Source organism: Callithrix jacchus, chromosome 12 (genome assembly GCF_049354715.1).
Source record: "Callithrix jacchus isolate 240 chromosome 12, calJac240_pri, whole genome shotgun sequence".
NCBI classification, from domain to species: Eukaryota; Metazoa; Chordata; class Mammalia; order Primates; family Cebidae; genus Callithrix; species Callithrix jacchus.
The window spans coordinates 77875517-77895081 of record NC_133513.1 but is presented as its reverse complement, the minus strand read 5'-3'; the positions used below and the strand labels follow the sequence as shown (position 1 = coordinate 77895081).

At 39.7% G+C, this 19565-nt stretch overlaps 1 protein-coding gene and 1 long non-coding RNA gene across 2 annotated transcripts; one reads left to right on the top strand and one right to left on the bottom strand.

Moving 5' to 3' along the window:
- Positions 1–36: 36 nt before the first annotated feature.
- On the bottom strand, positions 37–2844 carry LOC118146105 (uncharacterized). Its single transcript, XR_004731558.3, has 3 exons — positions 2516–2844; positions 2195–2328; positions 37–343 (listed from the first exon to the last, which is right to left on the bottom strand). It is a non-coding gene; the product is annotated as an uncharacterized LOC118146105 (long non-coding RNA).
- A 4244-nt stretch (positions 2845–7088) lies between these two features.
- DKK1 (dickkopf Wnt signaling pathway inhibitor 1) lies at positions 7089–10483 on the top strand. The gene is made up of 4 exons (NM_001260481.1): positions 7089–7511; positions 7750–7912; positions 9126–9266; positions 9383–10483. The coding sequence occupies exons 1-4, from the start codon at positions 7269–7271 to the stop codon at positions 9634–9636; spliced, it is 801 nt and encodes a 266-aa protein (NP_001247410.1). The 5' UTR covers positions 7089–7268; the 3' UTR covers positions 9637–10483.
- The last annotated feature ends 9082 nt before the right edge of the window (positions 10484–19565 follow it).

Here is a 19565-nt window from a genome sequence, read left to right as displayed (position 1 = left end):
AAGTCATTATTATAAATATATTTTAGAATGTAATCCTAAAATAATATTTACTTAGCATATAACTAATAGCTACAAATTGAGTACACAATTCATATTTAACTGAATGTTTAGAGATGGCATCTCTTAAGCACCTTGCAGGATTTTTAATTTTTTTAAACAAATCATTAAAAAAACACATAGAATAACTTTTTTTATTCTGCCAGAACTCTTCAAAAATAATGATAAATGGGCTGGGTGCGGTGGCTCATGCCTGTAATCCTAGCACTTTGGGAGGCTGAGTAGGGTGGATCACCTGAGGTCGGGAGTTTGACACCAGCCTGGTCAACATGGCAAAACCCCATCTCTACAAAAAAAAAAAAAAAAAAAATGAGATCGAAGAAAAAGTTGGGTCTAGTTTAAAATATTGGCTATCAACAAAATGCTTAATTGCCATTAACATATATTTTAACAGCTACGTATATTATGTTAGAAGCTGCACTTCCACTATGTTGTTTTATTAATTTTCCTGCTGTTCCTTTTCTCCTTGTACAACATGTTGACTCAAATGAAATGAAACTATTAAATAGTATAACTATTGTTTTGCATAAGCATATTGGTTTTTATTTTCCTTTTGAAAATGTAAATATGAAATTATTATTTTTATTATCCAAATAAATTTAAAAAGAATATTCTGTCATATTTTCATTCTCCCTAAATACTGTCTGAACATTCTCAATATTTGTTTGGCCTAGGATTTCTCTATAACCTGATATATTAACATAATAACCTGGAGACCCAGACATTTTAATACAGAAATGCAATATAGAGCCTTTCAACTTCAATCAGACTAAAACATTTAATGAGACCCTAAGTCTCGGACCTCAGCAGCTTTTTTTTTTTTTTTTTTTAAGAAAATGGTGGTGACACTACCATACCTTATCATTTTAATTCTACCATGTGTAGATTTAATCTTTCAACAAAACATTATGTAGAATATTAAGAAAGACAAAATACTATAGAGAGTCTGCAGCATAGGAAGTTAAGAAAATATACAAGTAATTGGACCTGGAGAATGACTCTCAAGAATAAACTACAAGATTAATACATGCTTTTCTCTTCCCTACTAAGAACTTCTACGGAAATTCCACCAGGAGGCAGCAGAAGAGCGGGTTTCTCCCGTTCCCTCCGGACCCCAGAGAGACAGCGGAGCCGGGTGTCCCTCGGAGCTTTAATCTTCCCCTCCGTCGCTTTTCCCCTCACCCGCCTCTAATTAAGTCAGAAAGGTCCTATATTTATTTGCCCATGAACTGACACAGCAAACCAACAGCAGCCACTGTAGTGTGAATGGATTTGCGACCAGGCAAGGGGCTTCAGCCGGGATTACCCGCCCCGCAGCCGGATGAAAGTGCTGAGCACAAAGTCTGCTCAAAGCCGAGCAAACGGACTATTTGTGAAAATGCCATCCTGGCTCAAGTCTGATTAAGACCGGGGGTCCCGAGGCCGTTTGATCTTCGCTCATCAAAGAGAGTCTTTAAACAAGCTTCATTTTACACTACTGTATGCCGGCGACGGGTTGTGACACCCAAGTGCAGCCACCGTGAGCAGCTGGCCCCGGGAGCGCATGAACAATGGGGCTTCGCCGCGCGGCGCGGTGCGGGGCGCCAGGCCTGCGCGCTGGGAAACGCGCCGGCGCTGGAGGCGGGGACTTTGGGGAAGGACTCGGGCTTAGGAGCCCCTAGGTCTGCCCCTCAAGTATGTTCCCTCGCGGACTCCTAGACTCCTCTGAAAATTATTTTATTTTTGTAATTTAAGGGTGATGAAAAATCCTTGCACGAATTAATTATACATCCCTCCTTCACTTCCCCGCCAGAAGTTAATAGTTCTATTTCATAGCCTACGTCTTCCACTCTGTAGCATTTCTTAAGCATACGGACTCTGCGTCTCAAGACTGAAGTGTTTTCCAAGTCCTGCTTTCTACTTTTCACCTAAGGTCCTTTGCAATTCACTAGTTTGAGAATACCACGGTGATAGCTGAAAAAAATCAGCTTTAAATAGTACAATAAATTTTGTGATGGGAAAAACAACGTTTCTACACACACGCACACACCTCTCTCTCTACACACACACACACACACACACACACACACACACACATCCTTTTTAGAAAGTCGCCTGGTTCAAGTAATTCACCTCGTTTCCAGCACTTAATACTTACCTACCAGTCCTCAAAATCGAATACTCAATATCGATGTGAGTGATTGTTACTTGATCTTAGGCTGCATAAAAGAACAGACTCCTTGCAGGATGTTCTTATTTAACCTGAGTACAAAAGGCCTTCCCTTGGCAGTGCTGAAAGAAAAAGAAAACAAAGAGAAAGAGAGACTTTCGTAGCGAAAAGGAACCTCTCCATCTCCCCTACATCCCATTTTATAAAGAAGAGCCAGCACCACACCACAAGTTAAATGGCTTTCCCATATTTAGGAGCCAGATAACGGCTGGCACCCACTGTACAGAGTTCCATCCCCAGCCTCCTGACCCCTTGGCATGACGTCTTTCTTGGCCGTAGTCTGGGAGAAAAGCTGCAAAGTACAGCAGGAGACTGGGAGCGGTGGCTCACGCCTGTAATCCCAGCAGTTTAGGAGACCAAGGTGGGAGGATCGCTTGTGCCCAGAGTTTATTACCTCTTTTAAGGAGGTAATAATAGGAACCCAGTGACATGGAGGAAAACTGTGTTTCTGTAAATGTGGAGACTGTTTCATGGGACCCTACATCCTGCTTTCTGCAGACACGGGCCTATCCTTAGGGTTGGAGATGTTAAATCCTTTAGGGGACTCAAAGGGGCTATTGCGCTCCCCATACCCACACACTGCAGCCCTTTCTGAGTGTGAGGACCTCAGAAAAGATGTAGGCAGATACCTATCTGGTTTAGGCACCATCTTCACTGGGTTTTAATTAAATGTTTCTGGGTTCCAGACTCTTAGCTTTTAATGTCCTGCTCCAGTAAAACACATCTTCTGAACTTGATTAGGAAGCTACCACGGGGCCTGACTTATCTGGGCTGGCCATCTCCACTGCTCGAATAAACGTAATCACGGCCAAATCTTGCCTTCTGTTTGTACTGAGGAGTGCAGAAAATCCAGCTCTCAGGGGAGTTAACATGGAACACAGGTCAAAAAGTTCTTTTAACATTATGAAGAACATTAAGACCAAACTGTTTTAAAAGTCAATGAGAAAGTCACAGCATTTTTTACAAAACATCAGGAAGGAGGAATCCTGCTATAAATACAAGATTGACACTAGCAAAAATGTTAACACCCACTATAAGGAATGATATTTAGGTAGTATTTTCCTAAGCAGAGTAAAATTATACAGCAACAAATTTGCTTCTTTTGATTTAATCAAGAGAAAGAAGGAAAGAAGTAAGGTAGGAAAGAAGTAAGATAGGAAAGGTAGTAAAAAAGAAAGGAGGGAATTCAAAATACAGCCATAGACTGGGCACCATGACTCATGCCTGTAATTCCAGCAATTTAGGAAAACCAAGGTGGGAGGACTGCTTGTACCCAAGAGTTTAAGACCAGCTCTGCCTGGTAACAAATTGAGACCCCGTTTCTACAAAAAAAGTTAAAAATTAGCCAGGTGCGGTGGCATTTAACTGTAGTCCCAGCTACTGTGGGATGGGGTAGGGGGATGAGGGGGTGAAGTGGAAGAATTCCTTGAGCCTGGGAGGTCAAGACTGCAGTTAGCTGTGATTGTCCCACTGTGCTCCAGCCTGAGCAACAGAAGGAGATCCTGTCTCAAAAAAATATATAAAATTAGAAAATTAAGCAGTCACAAATAACAGAAATGGAAAAACGGTGAATAGCATGGTGTGTTTTGGAGTATATTTGTCTGTCTCCCTCATGGATGAAAAGGTTGAGGAATATTCTATGCCTGGCATCCAGCACTTAAAATATAAAGAAGACATATGTTATTATGCTGTTCCTGAGTTATGAGGTTCAATTCCACGCTGTTAAGCATATTTCACCTATTTAAAAATATAATACAAAATATTAAACTTGTTGCATTAATTATGATCATATTTATACCAAATCAAATAGGAGGCAGGGTTCCCTACAGGACTAAATAAACTCAGTTTAATAAACTAAATTCACCTGCCCTGGTGCCCGCCTCCTCTGTCACCCAGCTGTAAGAAAGACTCGATCACCAGAACTCTCTCTCTCTTTCCTGACAGGTGTTGGTCACAGTTCCTGCTCCTTTTTCTTATTTCCCCATGACCAAGAATGTGCCAAAATATAATCAATGTTAGAAAAATGTTTACCTCCATCCCCATATAAGTATACTGTGTTTTCCCAACTACTCACAGACTGAAAGCTTTCTGAGGACAAGAGATCTGCCTTTCATATTTTGAGATATGCTCCCAATAACAGGTACTCACTGAATATTAACCAGCTGCTGATGAAACAATGAGGTTTACTGTACCTCTTTACCTACCTTGCACTCTTGTTGCCAGTGAGCAAACCACATCCTGGAAAGGATTTTCAAATGGAGAATCCACTCAAAAAGTATATTTCCCCATTTGGAACAAAGGGTTGGTTTACTGTGTTCTTAGCCCTCTCTGAGGAACACCCATATAATTTCTTACCTGAATATTTTGTGAGGTTACCTCTCTTCTGCCCACTATATGATCTGAAGGCAGATTATATGAGAATTCATCTTTTATCACTCGATTATGTATAATACTTAGCACAAAGTACGAACTCAGATATTGACCAACTCATTCTTCGTATTAAATTCATGACAACTTCAGGAATGTGAAAGATGAAGAAGGCAGAAGCTGGCCCACTCTTGAAACTCTGTGCTTGGTTTAGCTCTCCTAACTCAATACCACCGATTCTGTCCAGATTCAATGAATATTGAAACATAATAGACCTATGACCTATGTTCAGAGATCAAGGTTGAATTTATGCAACGGGCCTCTTTGTTATAACAGAATTCTTTTGTTAATTAAATTGTTCCACTCTTTTCTTTTGCCCCAGGAAATGGATTTTTTTGTGAAGCCAAGCTTTTAATGAACTAAGTTCATTAAATGTATTAATCATGTACTATCTCTTCAGTAAAAAAGGCAAGAGTTTGGCCGTAAGTGGGGCACAAATATATTTCTAGATTCTAAATATTTAAACAGGTAATAGGATTAAAAAGAAACATTTTCAACCTTGCAATTGGCAGGGGGATTTTTCTCTGCATTTCAACATCATTCAAACTTAACACAGCTTGCAGATTTTCTAGTACCCTGAAGGTGTTTAACGCATTGATTCCTGACAGGATAATTTCCTGGACAGATGGAATTTGGGATGGGAGGGATGCCAGTATAACTAGGGCACCATTCAAGAATTGTTTAGATGATGTTCTTAATATTACCTTTGAGACCAAAGGAACTACAACACAGACCATGGCAAATTGTGTTTTAATTACTCCTTCCCGTACTAAAGTTGAGAATTTCGTTACTTTAACACCTTCACTGGCTTTACTTGGTAGTGGCCCCAGTTCTGACTTTAGTAGGTCAGCATTATAGACAACCTAAATCTATACAGCTTAGAGGAGCACGGAACAAATATATCTTACTCTTTTTTATTCAATAGTGATTATTAAATCATATCTCCCTTTTCCAAACTCACAGAACAGTTGCTTATTTTCTGACACTTATAGTATCAACCTGCTTTAAAAGCATTATGTACATTTTTTATATTTATTTCTATAATTTTATTGTTACATCTTTTATTACTGTAATTAGAATAAAGAGAACTTTATTCTCTAAAATGAGAACTCTGTCTCATAAATATTAGTATTCACTGTGCCCTTTCCCCCACCACCCATCTCACCTAAACATTAAAACAATGAGGCAACAACCCAGAGGGCCACCCAGTACCAGGGCTCTAGGCTTCCAATGTGTTTTTGTTGAATTAAATAGATGACTTTCCATTTATAAGCATGATGCCATTCTTATATATCAGCCTTACTTTATTCTATCTACACAGCAATTTCAATGACGTCAGATTCACTGTCTAATTCACTTTCAGCTCTCCTCCTCCACGTAGTTTATCTCCCTAGAAGGTGTATTGCGTGGTCCTGTGCAAGGTTTGACTTGGGAGCAAACACTGCGTTGGGAAGCCTTGTGAAACCGTTTGCTAATGAGGAAGTCGGGATCTAAGCCCTAAGGGTTTCTTATCTCCCCGCATTAGCCCACCACTGAGAAGGCAGAACCCGAGAAAGGCGACTGACCCGGCACGTTGGACCCCGTCCGCTTTGGCCCCGGCCACTTTGATCTCACTCGTCTGCCTAATCAAGTTCATCTACTGCCGCGACTGCCCTGATTCAAAGAACAACATTAAATAGTTTGATTATCGGACGGGCATTTCCCTCTCCACTCCAACCTTGATCTAATTTCTAAACGCCAGTCTCTCGCCTCCCTCTCTAAACTTCCCATCAAAAGAGAATCAGCTCCTCTTCCTTCTTACCCTCGTTTGATGTGCAAATCTCCTCTTTGCACATTTTTATCGCAGTGGCGGGGGGAGGGAGGAGGAGGGCAACGGAACGACCTTAAAGCCAGGGACCTAACTCAGATCTACAAGCTGCGACTCTTAAAGGGTTAATGAGTAATGAGCAAAGAGGCGTCTTGCTAGAGCCACTGAATTACAGATCGGTTTGTATTTAATACTGAATACGACTTGTGTGCACAGTCAGCGAGTGTTGGCGTAAGCGAGAGGGGCGAAAAGTGCTTTTGCAGAGCGTGTCACCCCCTCGGCTCTGAAAAGTATTTCAGATCCGGATAATCCAACCCTTACCGCCAGGCAAGGGCACCCCTGTTCTCAGAGTTCCTCCTGCCGCCTGCATTTATTAAAGTCGTCTGCTCTGATGCTCGCTGGTCGCCCTCACCCCGAAGGTGAGCCGGGCGGGCCGAGCGACCCAGCAAGGGCGGTGGGTGAAGAGTGTCAAAGCCCCCCCTTCATGTACACAAACACACCCCCTCCCAGCCCCTCCCAGCGCTTTGAAATCCCATCCCGGCTTTGTTGTCTCGCTCCCAAGGGGCCGGAATGCTCCGGGCCGGCGGTATAAAGGCAGCCGCGGTGGCGGTGGCGGCTCAGAGCTCTGTGCTCCCTGCAGTCGGGACTCTGGGACCGCAGGGGGCTCCCGGAACCCTGACTGTGCAGCCGCACCGACACGGTTTCGCGGGGACCCAGGCTTGCAAAGTGACAGTCATTTTCTCTTTCTCCCTCTTGAGTCCTTCTGAGATGATGGCTCTGGGCGCAGCGGGAGCTGCCCGGGTCTTGGTTGCGCTGGTAGCGGCGGCTCTCGGCGGCCACCCTCTGCTGGGAGCGAGCGCCACCTTGAACTCGGTTCTCAATTCCAACGCCATCAAGAACCTGCCCCCACCGCTGGGCGGCGCTGCGGGGCACTCGGGCTCTGCAGTCAGCGCCGCGCCGGGAATTCTGTACCCTGGCGGGAATAAGTACCAGACCATTGACAACTACCAGGTGAGAGGCGTCGGGGAATCCGGGGATGCTGTGACCTTGAAAGGGTCGTATCTGGAGAGGAGGGAGTAGAACGTGATGAGTGTGTGCGTTTCAGCGAGCATTTGGTAACACTGCATTTGGGAGCCGTGGATGGTAACAGGTCCTGGAGAGGGGGACAGATAGGGACTGTGATCAGGTCCACTAGTGAGGGTACCTGAACGTCTGGATGCCTCACCCTCTCCCCGAACCCTTCCCACAGCCATACCCGTGCGGAGAGGACGAGGAGTGCGCCACCGATGAGTACTGCGCTAGTCCCACCCGCGGAGGGGACGCGGGCGTGCAAATCTGTCTCGCCTGCAGGAAGCGCCGAAAACGCTGCATGCGTCACGCTATGTGCTGCCCCGGGAATTTCTGCAAAAATGGTGAGTTCTGAAAGCTCCCTTTCACACGAAAACTGCCCGGCCTTTGAGCCTCTATAAATGGGGTTGGTGGGGGGGAGGGGGGAGGCGCGGGGAATCTCCGCCCTGAGAACACTGCGGCGCCACCTGCTAATGGGTGTACAGCAGTCAAGATTCAGCTGAAGTTATCTTCTTCATTGCAAGTGTTTGATCGGGAAGGAGAGAGAAGTTCGGAGGTCTCTGAGGTCCTTATCTTCCTCTGGGTCCCTCAATGATTTAACACAATGGCTTACCTCGTAGTGGACGCTTCCATAAAAATGTGTCTGGGGAGAACCTTGAGGTCAATTGAGAAGAGGGGTGATGGGTAGGACGGCTGGATCATACAGAGAGACCAAAGAAACCAGCTTTGGCGTTCAGCTGCCCTTTCCATTTTTCTTACTCTGTCTCTCACAGCTCTGCCAGACTGGCCTCTCCTTCTGATCCTTGGTGAAACTGTTGTCGGCCAGAGGACAGTGATTTATCAGCATTGGCCGTTTTCAAGAGAGATCTTGATAGGCGCACAGCCTGACCTCTCCATCCTTCCCCCTCCCTCTCCCCTCTGCTGCCTTAGTATAGGTACTCTTCCCCCAACCACAGATCCACTGACTCTTAGTTTTTCAAAGAGGTGGATTTAAACAGCTAAAGAGGTCTCCCGAAATAAACTAACAGGGCGACGGCCCTCCTTAGGACCCAGCAGTACTCCGGGATGAGCTAACTGAATCTCTGTAATATAGAAATTACACAGTAAAGTAACTGGTGGGTGAGACTGCAATGTTCCAGGCAGCTGGAATTGCATTTGCTTAACTTAGTCTGGCAGTACCCACATAGCACCAGGGGGAGAGAAGTTATTTTTAAGAACATTTTTTAAGTGACTGATTTTCTATTTCTTAACCCAAGGGTAATATTAAAATGGGCATAAATCTCACTTGCCCCTACCACAGTTGGTGGGAAAGTATTTTGAACGGCTATACTAGGTATGTAACATATGACTGACTGGATACAGTGTACACATTGGTGCTTCTGTCCATCTGGAGAGCTTTGCCTTAACAGTAGAGAGGAAGTTCGGCTTGTTTTTAAAATGATGTCACTGCAACGAAGTATCTCAAGTTGGTGCTGGCATAGCAGACTGCCACTGTCAGAGCTGTTAGCAGTAATGCATTACAACCCTGAAGTTAATCACTATTTCCTGCTTCCTTAGGAATATGTGTGTCTTCTGAGCAAACTCATTTCCGAGAGGAAATTGAGGAAACCATCACTGAAAGCTTTGGTAATGATCATAGCACCTTGGATGGATATTCTAGAAGAACTACATTGTCTTCAAAAATGTATCACACCAAAGGTAAGATGTTAAGACTCATTTTTAGCACATCAGAGGTGTCTTTTGAATTATTTAATGAAATGATGCAGGTTTACCAGTAACTGTGTACTTTTTTTCTGCTGTCTTCTCCTGTGTAGGACAAGAAGGTTCTGTCTGTCTCCGATCGTCAGACTGCGCCACAGGATTGTGTTGTGCTAGACACTTCTGGTCCAAGATCTGTAAACCTGTCCTCAAAGAAGGTCAAGTGTGTACCAAACACAGACGAAAAGGCTCCCATGGGCTGGAAATATTCCAACGCTGTTACTGCGGAGAAGGTCTGTCTTGCCGGAATCAGAAAGATCACCATCAAGCCAGTAATTCTTCTAGGCTTCACACTTGTCAGAGACACTAAATCGGCTATCCAAGTGCAGTGAACTCCTTTTATATAATAGATGATACGAAAATCTTTCACGACCTTCATCAACTCAATCCTACGGATATACAAGTTCTGTGGTTTCAGTTAAGCATTCCAATAACACCTTTCAAAAATCTGGAGTGTAAGAGCTTTGTTTCTTTATGGAACTCCCCTGTGATTGCAGTAAATTACTGTATTGTAAATTCTCAGTGTGGCACTTACCTGTAAATGCAACAAAACTTTTAATTATTTTTCTAAAGGTGCTGCACTGCCCATTATTCCTTCTGTTATGTAAATTTTTGTACACATTGATTGATATCTTGACTGACAAATATTCTATATTGAATTGAAATAAATCATTTCAGCTTATAGTTCTTAAAAGCATAACCTTTTCCCCCTTTTAATTCTAGAGTCTAGAATGCAAGGATCTCTTGGAATGACAAATGATAGTATCTAAAATTTAACAAGAAAATACTAGCATATTTTCTGAAATGTACTATCTTAATGCTTAAATTATATTTCTCTTTAGACTGTGATAGTTTCTGAAATAAAATTTAACATGTAATATGAAATGTTATAAGTAGACATATTTTGGGATTGTGATCTTAGGGGGGTGTGTGTGTGTGTGTGTGTGTGTGTGTGTTCTACGGGAACAGAAGTGTGACATGTTTAAAGATAATTAGAGAAAAGACAGTGTCTAAATATAAGAAAATACTGATCAGTTCTAGAATAACTTTAAAGAAAGATGTAATCTGCGTTGATAAACTCAAACGATCATAGTAGAATGAGAGTGAATCTTACATTACTGCTTTCAAAAATAGTTTCCAATAAATTAATAATACCTACCTAAACGGTCAATATTTTTGGAAAAGGAAGAAAATTGTCCACAAAAATAATACCTCAAAGTACTTGGAGGTTGTTGGGAACAGGATGCCTGCCCATAAATACAGTTAACAAATACATGCAGATTTTATATCAAACAAATTAATTTGAAGTATTTTAAGTACTACTACATGCAAAGGAAACTTGTTCTTACTTTGGTTTTAAAATAATTATTAATTAAAAATTACAAATCCTTCCTTATTCCACTCTTTTTTGCTCTTGCTAGGTGAGTTTAATATTTCAAGTATTGTTTAGCCTGAAATCTACTGATTGGAATGAGGATAGGGATACAGCATTTAAAAGAAAACCCACAGGAATGAAATCTAAATTGTCTTTGCATTTTTACTTGCTGAATTTCATATTGTTTATGCTGAGGAAAAGGGAAAGCAAACTTCCCAATGTATACTTTTTCTGTAGTATTCTAAAGTCTGTGCCCAAACCACAAAATGCTGTGTTTCAGGCAAGCAAAGGATAGTAGTGACTGATCAATTGTGCAAATATTTCCTTAACTAATGCAGATGTCCTAGACTGTTTGTTGTTTTTGTGTTCCTGGAAGTGGTTCAATTTCAAGGGGCTCAACCAATGGGACACAAGCTTTGGTTGGTTCTTCACTGAGAGAGGAACTGGCAGGATGTCTGCTGTTACATTCCTTTTGTCTGGAAGTCTCAGCTTCCTCACCCAGGAGAAACTTTCTTTTTCTGCATGTGCTTGTTTTCTGAAGTGCCAGGAAGGCCAATTCTAAGGCCTGCCATCTCCAATAAAGCACAATCAAGGAAAGGAAACAGGAAACTTTTTCTTCAAAAAGAAGAAAGAAGAGCCTTCTGCTTAAGTGGGGAAAAAAGCAAACTTTTAAAGGGCTGTAGTTATTGGATCCCTTCCATTCTACAGGAAGGGACCTCAGTACATTGACCCTCGTGATAGCCCTTCTTGCTTCTCATCTCCAGATGACAGATGTGTAGAGGAATACAAAACCAATCAAAGAGGGATGCCTCTTCTTCCATTCCAGCTGAGAAGTTAGGAAAAGGTTTTCATTAAAAAGAATTCTTCATATTTATTAAGGTGGAAAATATCAAGAAAATTGTAGATATTCTACTAGCTAGTAATGGAGGCTAGAAGATGGGAATCCGATAAAATGCAAATTCAAAAGAGGATTATTTAAGGAATCTAGAACAATTTGTGTAATGATTGTTTACAATGCTGTTGTTGCTGTGTGACTTTTAAACAATGCATTTTAATGGAAAATACATGCACCTGGGAAAATTTCACAAGGTATTTTTATGTCAAATGTTAGTATACTCTACACACTTCCCCGCACCTTCGTTTTTTTACTTTATGTGTCTTGCAGATCATTTTCTATAATACATAGAGAGGTGACTCATTCTTTTTAAAGGTTACATTAAGTTCGTAATATGTTGGAATGGCAATACCATAATTGTTTTAACCAGTGACATTTAAGTTGTTTCCAGAGTTTTTGATCTAACAAATAATGTGTCATGAGTATAGAGTTTTTGTTTGTGTGCCAATATAGTTGTAGGATGACTAATAGTTGAAGCAAAGTCCAAAATGCATGCTTTCTGTAGCTACTCAAAGTCTGGTATGGGCAAAATGTCAAGATGCCTGCTTATCACTGACCAAGTGATGATTAAGCTCTCGCTAAACTGTATCAAAGGAGAAAAAGGGAAAGACAGGCTTATCCTAACAATTTCACATTGAACAGTAATCTCTGGCATTCAATTAAAGCTAGACTTGTTCTAATTATTTTGATTTTGAAATAATTGTTAAATAAAATCACAAGCCTTTTCTCACCACTTCCTTTTCTTGTTTTGCTAGAAGAGTTGAATATTTCAAACTTTGTTTCATCTATTGATAGGAATGAGTCTGGCCCTTTGTTTTTAAATTGGTGACATTATCAAACTTTATCATACTACTGACTTTCTTTCATAGTCTTAAAGAAAAATAGACAAAACTACCATTAGGCTTATAAAATGTCTTCCACTGCAATGTTCATAACTTCTAAAATACTATTCTGAGGACAATATCAAAATGTAAAATAAATACATTATCTATACGTTAAAGAAGAAAATAATTTCATAATTTAAGCATCCGATATTTGTACAAAAGTGTATGTACATATGTGGGCCTTTATATATTAAGTGTAAGGGTCGACAGCTTAGAAACAGTCAATCACATCACTAATCTAAGACTACAGTCTAGGTAATGCTAGGGAATTTTAATTCAGTAAACATTTATTTAGCCTGCCATGGCCAGTGAGCACTATGCTAGCATTTGAAAAGACGTGAATAACATTGGTCTTTAACTTCAAAGAACTTACTGTTTAGCAAGGGAGACAATGAACATTAGTGCTGGAAGTTGGTTAGTAGAGTGGTTAGAAACAGTCTCTAGAATTGGAAAGATTGGGGATTGAGTCATGGCTCCCTTAGTAATGTAGATGTGACACTAACGCATGCATGAGAATACTATTATGTTTAGCTGAATGTAGGCACTCAATTTTAGGTCTTTACTATTGCACAATTAAATGTATATATTATGTTGTATTATACTACAAAAATTAACACCCAACAACAGATTAAAATTAATTAAATCAGACTGTAACTGCTTAGAAACAGCTTCAGAGAAGAAGTGGTATTTGAACCATCACCTTCTCTCACCCTTTTATTTCAAGAAAGAAAAAGCAGCACTTAAACTAGAAAAAGCTAAAAAAAAGACATAGGTTGATGCCGCTCATAAAAATCAAGACAGAAAGCATTCTGCAGACTCACTTATACTTCTGTTCCATAGTACTTTGCAATGTCTATCACTTGTCATGGTGACAAATAAAATTCTGTCCCCAAAAAATGTGATATTCCAGTGCAGTTCCGCTCAATAAATTGCTTAGCCTTTCAGAGACTCCTATTCCAAAATCGTGGGTAAGAGTTCTGTTTAGCTTATCTTTAATCGGGGGTTCACCTCTGGTTCAATTGTCTTGCGTGGTTACCCAGTTCCTAACATATAAACACAGCTGTCTATATCCATTCTGCCTGTAATGGGAACTATAGTAGTTTTACAAGAGGAATGTGTAGGGATAAATCCCACATCTTATGTCTAGCACAAATTAGTTATGAAGAATGAGAAGGCATTTACAAGGAAGAAAAGAAGAGAAAGAATTTCCTTTCTACTGGATACAGAGGAAGAAGTGTGAGCAAAATTACAGAGTTATAAAAATAAAAGTATATAATATATTGAGAAAATAAGTAATATTCCACTGTGGCTAGAGTTTGGGGTAGATGGAAAGAGGACTTTTCTGATTTTGGGTTATGCAAATTTGTTATCCAGGAAAATAGATTATAAATTTTTATTTTCATCTTTATTGTATTAGGTGGCAATGGAATTAAAGAAGGTATATTTGAGACATATTTTGTCTCAAAAGATTACAGATGTCACAAACTATAGTGATTTTTTGCCAAAAACATATAACATAGAAATATTATTTTGTTTCCAGCAAGATTTGTCACATTAGGTTTCAATTAATGTAAATAAGACATACCTTTCACAAACACGGTGGATTTTCTTGCCCCAAATTTATAAATCCTATTAATGCGACATAGTCCCTAACTATTAGTATATAAAAAATTACCTTGGAAGGGCAATGATAACCAACACCTTGTTGTTTTAAACTGTTGAATAAATTCTCTAGTAAAATTTAAAATTGGCAGAAAGCGTGAAACATGGCTTAGCTTGATAAATTCATAGTACACTTAGTAATATTTCCACAACAACCTTCTCCTGATGAGCAGCAAATACTTTTAAGAAGTGTCCTATATGGAAACTTTTCACATATCTGTGATGCTGTGAAGTTCAAATTAAAGGCAGAAAATGATAGAGGCATATCTCGTTACGTTGTGCTTCACTTGATTATACTTTGAGATACTGCATTTTTATTTTTAATTGAAGGTTTGGGGCAATCTTGCATTGCACAAGTCTATTGGTTTCATTTTTCCAACAGCATGTGCTGGCTTCGTGTTCCGGGTCACATTTTAGAAACGTTTTCATTGTTATTATATCAATTATGGTGATCTGTATTCAATAACTTTAATGTTACAAATTGTAATTGTTTTGGGGTGCAATGAGCTGTCCCCATGTAAGACAGCAAACTTGATTGACAAATGTATGTGCTCTGACTGCTCCACTGACCAGCCATTTTCCCATCTCTCTCCCTCTCCCCATGCCTTCCAAGACCCTGAGACACAACAGTATTAAAATGAGACCACTTAATAACCCTACAATGGTCTCTAAGTGCTTAAGTGAAAGAAAGAGGTGCACATCTCTCACTTTAGTGAGGAAGGCATGTGGGAAGCTGAAATAAGCCAGAGGCTAGGCCTCCTGGGGCAAACAGCCAAATAATGAATACAAAAGAAAACTATTTGAAGGAAATTAAAAGTGCTACTCTAGTGAGCGCACAAGTGATAAGGAAGTACAACGCCCTTGTTGCTGATACGGAGAAAGTTTGAGTGGTTTGAATAGAAGATGCAACCAGCCACCACATTCCCTTAAGCCAAACCCCAATCCGGAGCAAGGCTCTAACTCTCTTCAATTCTGTGAAGGCTGAGAGAAGTGAGGAAGCTGGAGAAAAGTTGGATACTAGCAAAGGTTGGTCCATGACGTTTAAGGAAAGAAGCTGTCTCCATAACACAAAAATGCAAGATGAAGCAGCAAGTTATCCAGAAGAGCAGCTAAGAGCATTGATTAAGGTGACTACACTAAACAACAGATTTTCAATGTACATGCAACAGTCTTCTGTTGAAAGAAGACGCTGTCTATGACTTTCATATGTAGAGAAGTCAATGCATGGTTTCAAGGCTTCAAAGGACAGGGTGATTCTCTTGTTAGGGGCTAAAGGAGCTGATGACTTTAAATGAAAGCCAATGATAATTTACCATTATGGAATTTCTAGGACCCTTAAGAATTATACTAAATCTGCTCTGCCTGTGCAATATAAATGGATGGAAAAACAAGGCAATGCCTAGATGACAGCACATCTGTCCACAGAATGCCTACTGAATATTTTAAGCCCACTGTTGAGAGTTACTGCTCAGAAAAAAAGATTATTTCAAAATGTTACTGCTCATTGACAATGCATCTAGTCACCCAAGAGCCCTGAGATGTACAAGGAGGTTAATGTTTTCATGCTTGTTAACACAACATCCATTCTGCAGCCTATGAATCAAGGTATAATTTTGACTTTCAAGTCTTCTTATTTTAGAAAAACATTTTGTAATGTTATCATTACCATAGTTAGTTATTGCTCTGATGGATTTGGGCAAAGTAAATTACCCTGGAAAGAATTCACCATTGTAGATGCCATCAAGACATTCATGATTCATGGGAGGAGGTCAAAGGCTCAACATCAACAGGAATTTGGAAGAGGTTGATTCCAGCCTTCATAAATGGCTTCGAAGGGTTCCTTCAGGACTTCAGTGGAGGAAATTACTGCAGATGTGGTAGAAATAGTAAGAGAACCAGAATTAGAAGTGGAGCCAGAAGAAGTGACTGAAGTGCTATAATCTTTTGATCAAAGTTGAATGGATGAGGAGTCAGTGCTTATAGATGAGCAAAGAAAGTGGTCCATTGAGACAGAATGTTCCACTGGTGAAGAGGCTGTGAATATTGTTGAAATGACAATAAAAGATTTAGAATATCACACAAATTTAATTGATAAAGTCAGAGTTTAAGAGAATGGAATCCAATTTTGAAAGGAGTGCTACCGTGAGTTAAATGCTATCAAACAACATTGCACACTACAGAAAAAAACTTTTGTGAAGAGAAGAGTCAGTCACTGTGGAAAACTTCATTGTTGTCCTGTTTTAAGAAATGGATACAGCTGATCTAATTCTCCGCAACCACTACCCTGATCAGTCAACAGCCAACAACACTGAGGCAAGACCTTCCACTAGCAAAAAGAAGACAACTTGCTGAAGGCTAAGATGATCATTAGAATTTCTTAGCAATAAAGTATTTTTTTAATTAAGGTAAATACTTTGTTTTTTAATATATAATGCTATTGTACATTTAATAGACTATAGTGTAAAAATAATTTTTATATGCCCTAGAACACCAAAAAATCATGTGACTTGCTTTATTGTGATACTGACTTTAATGTGGTGCTCTAGAACTAAATCTAAAATGTCTCTGAGGTATGCCTGTGACTAGTCTGGGGATAAGTGCAAAACTCCAGGCACTCTCGTATAATGCTAGAGGTTATGCAATTAGCATACCTTTCTGAAAAGCAATTTGGCAGTGTTTAAAATGTGAAAGCTCTTCAATGCAATAATTTCATTTCTGGAAATTTAAGAACAGAAACATGGATGTATGAAAATCCATCTACAATGGTATTTTAATAGCAAAAATTAAAAATAAATTACATGTTTTATAGAATATAATAATTTAGATGATTTATGTTATTAAAGCATTCTTCAATCATTAAATTAATATGGAGAAACATTCAGAATTCTCCATGTACAAATATTTGAAAAAAGCATATTTCAGAACGTGCATGGTATGTTATAAATTACTTTGAGTAACATCTCATGTCTAATCGAAGTCTAATGACTTATCTGAGAGGTAGGATTGTGAGAACTAATCGTCTTTTCCTTTTTTTTTCTGAGACAGAGTCTTGCTCTGTCACTCAGGCTGGAGTGCAGTGAGTGGCATAATCTTTGCTCACTGCAACCTCTGTCTCCCAGGTTTAAGCAATTCTCTTGCCTTACCCTCCTGAGTAGCTGGGAGTACAGGTGAGCACCACCATGCCCAGATTATCTTTGTACTTTTGGTAGAGACAGGGTTATAGGCCAGGCTGATCTCAAACTACTGACCTCAAGTGATCTGCCTGCCTCGGCTTCCCAAAGTGCTGAGATTACAGGCATGAGCCACCACGCCTGGCCTTTTTTTCATTATTTTCCTTTTTTTTTTTTCTCCCCTAATAAAAATTAGGGGAGACATTACAATTATTAAACATAAAGGTAGGACAGAACTTGGGTTTTTCTCATAAACTTGCCTATACATTGAACAAATATCTTGATGTGTATCATTCTAATTTAAAAAACTACTGTTAAAGCAGAGCTACTCTTCCTTGAATTTCCCAAAACTACAGGAAATAAAAACGTCCTGGCCAGTCATGGTGGCTCATGTCTATAATCCCAGCATTTTGGGAGGCTGAGGCAGATGGATCACCTGAGGTTAGGAGTTCAAGACCAGCCTGGCCAACATGGCAAAACCCCGTCTCTACTAAAAATACAAAACTTAGCCATGCATGGTGGCAGATGCCTGTAATCTCATCTTCTCAGGAGGCTGTGGCAGGAGAATCACTTAAACCTGGGAGGCAGAGGTTTCAGTGAGCTGAGATCACACAACTGTACTTCAGCCTGGGCAACAGAGTGAGACTCCATTTCCAAAAAAATAAAATAAATAAAAAACAAAAAGAAATAAAGAAAAAAGAAAAACATCCTTCACTTACTGACCAAATTTTTTTCCATTCAGAAAGTACTGACTGGGAGAACTACAGCTAATACAGAGAAGACCTGCACCAAGCAGTTCTTGAATAAAGGATTAAATAAATGAAAGAGAAATAGAATTGCTGTGTCAGCTTCAGCAAAATTACAACAAAATGAACATACAAAAACAAACACTTTAAAATGTCCAAAAGATGAAACAGAAAGTAAGCAAAATGAAAATCACAATTCTGTTATAATGGATATACATTTTGCATGATCGTCTATGCCCATGTTTATTTTGTCAACAATTATATGTTGCAATGAACTATCTGACATGTTACTTGTCTTATAATATATAAACCATGTTAGTCTTTAGTTTTGACATCTTTGTTGGTGAGAAAAAGTTCACTTTTCCTGACAATAGTTAATACTTTCAGACAGCTTGGCTTATAATTTTGTAGGCAAAGAGATTGAATTTCTTTGCTAATTTAAACAGCTAGTGACACAGAAGAAGATGGGAATTATTTATTCTGGAAGCACTGCACATTTCAGTTTATAAGCAGTCTCAATTTTCATCTCGATCAAGTTGCGCCAAGTGCTATCACATCTTGACACTTAGGTGGCATATTGCAGAAAGTGTTTAAAACAAACAAGCAAATAAAACTCAGCACTTCCACTGCTCTAATACCAGGTTCATTTTCAACAAAATTGGAAAATTGGTAATTTTTTTTCTCATATTAACCCTTCATTCAAGAACTTTCTCCTTGCTGCTCACACAATCTCTTTCTGTCTAAGGAAATCTATTCCTATTTTTCTAGTTTTCAATTATCCCTTTTCATCTCTTTCCCTCACTTTCATAAGCTTTCAATGTTTTAATTTAAAATATTTTAATTCTAGCTAGCTACACTTTTGCATCAGTACCCTTCTAGACCTGTTTTTTTAGTTATACACCTTGTGGCAGAAACTATTACCAAACCAGTTGTCATTTCCTCCTGAGCACATTTCCCAGCCTCCCTTGCAGTTAAGTGTGGCCACATGACTGAGCTTGGCCAACAGCATGTGTACCTGAAGACCCTCCTGTAAGCACTTCCATTCCTCCACGCACCATCATCTTCAGATCTTAAGTAGATAATGACAGCCCTGTGATTAAGAGGCAGAGCCTCTCTCAGCCTTGGTTTCTGAATAATAGGATGAACCAATTCCCCTTGCCCCCACCCCCACTTACGTGAGCAAGAAATAAACATTAATTGTGATAAGCCATGGAGATTTAGTTTTTTTCCTTTTAACTTTGACTAATATATACCTCAAACTTTAATTTTCTCCTCCTTTCTCTTTATTCTCCTCCCAAATTCTTCCCCCTTGCATGCCTATGTCAGAGGCCTACCACTGGGAAAACTAGATGGTCTGATAAAAATAAGGCTGTGAAATTGTGCAATGAAATTGAATTGACATTGTTGACGTTTATATGAAAATGTGAAAGCCTGCATCACTGTGTTTCACACACAGTATGAATTCAATTAATATTTATACTTTTCATATTTTGGAACTTTTGCAAAT

Excerpts from the sequence above, each read along its gene's own strand:
- DKK1 (NM_001260481.1), top strand. The coding sequence starts at position 7,269 with ATGATGGCTCTGGGCGCAGCGGGAGCTGCCCGGGTCTTGGTTGCGCTG. Across the intron at positions 7,512-7,749 it reads AGACCATTGACAACTACCAG|CCATACCCGTGCGGAGAGGA; the intron begins GTGAGAGGCGTC and ends CCCTTCCCACAG. Across the intron at positions 7,913-9,125 it reads CGGGAATTTCTGCAAAAATG|GAATATGTGTGTCTTCTGAG; the intron begins GTGAGTTCTGAA and ends CTGCTTCCTTAG.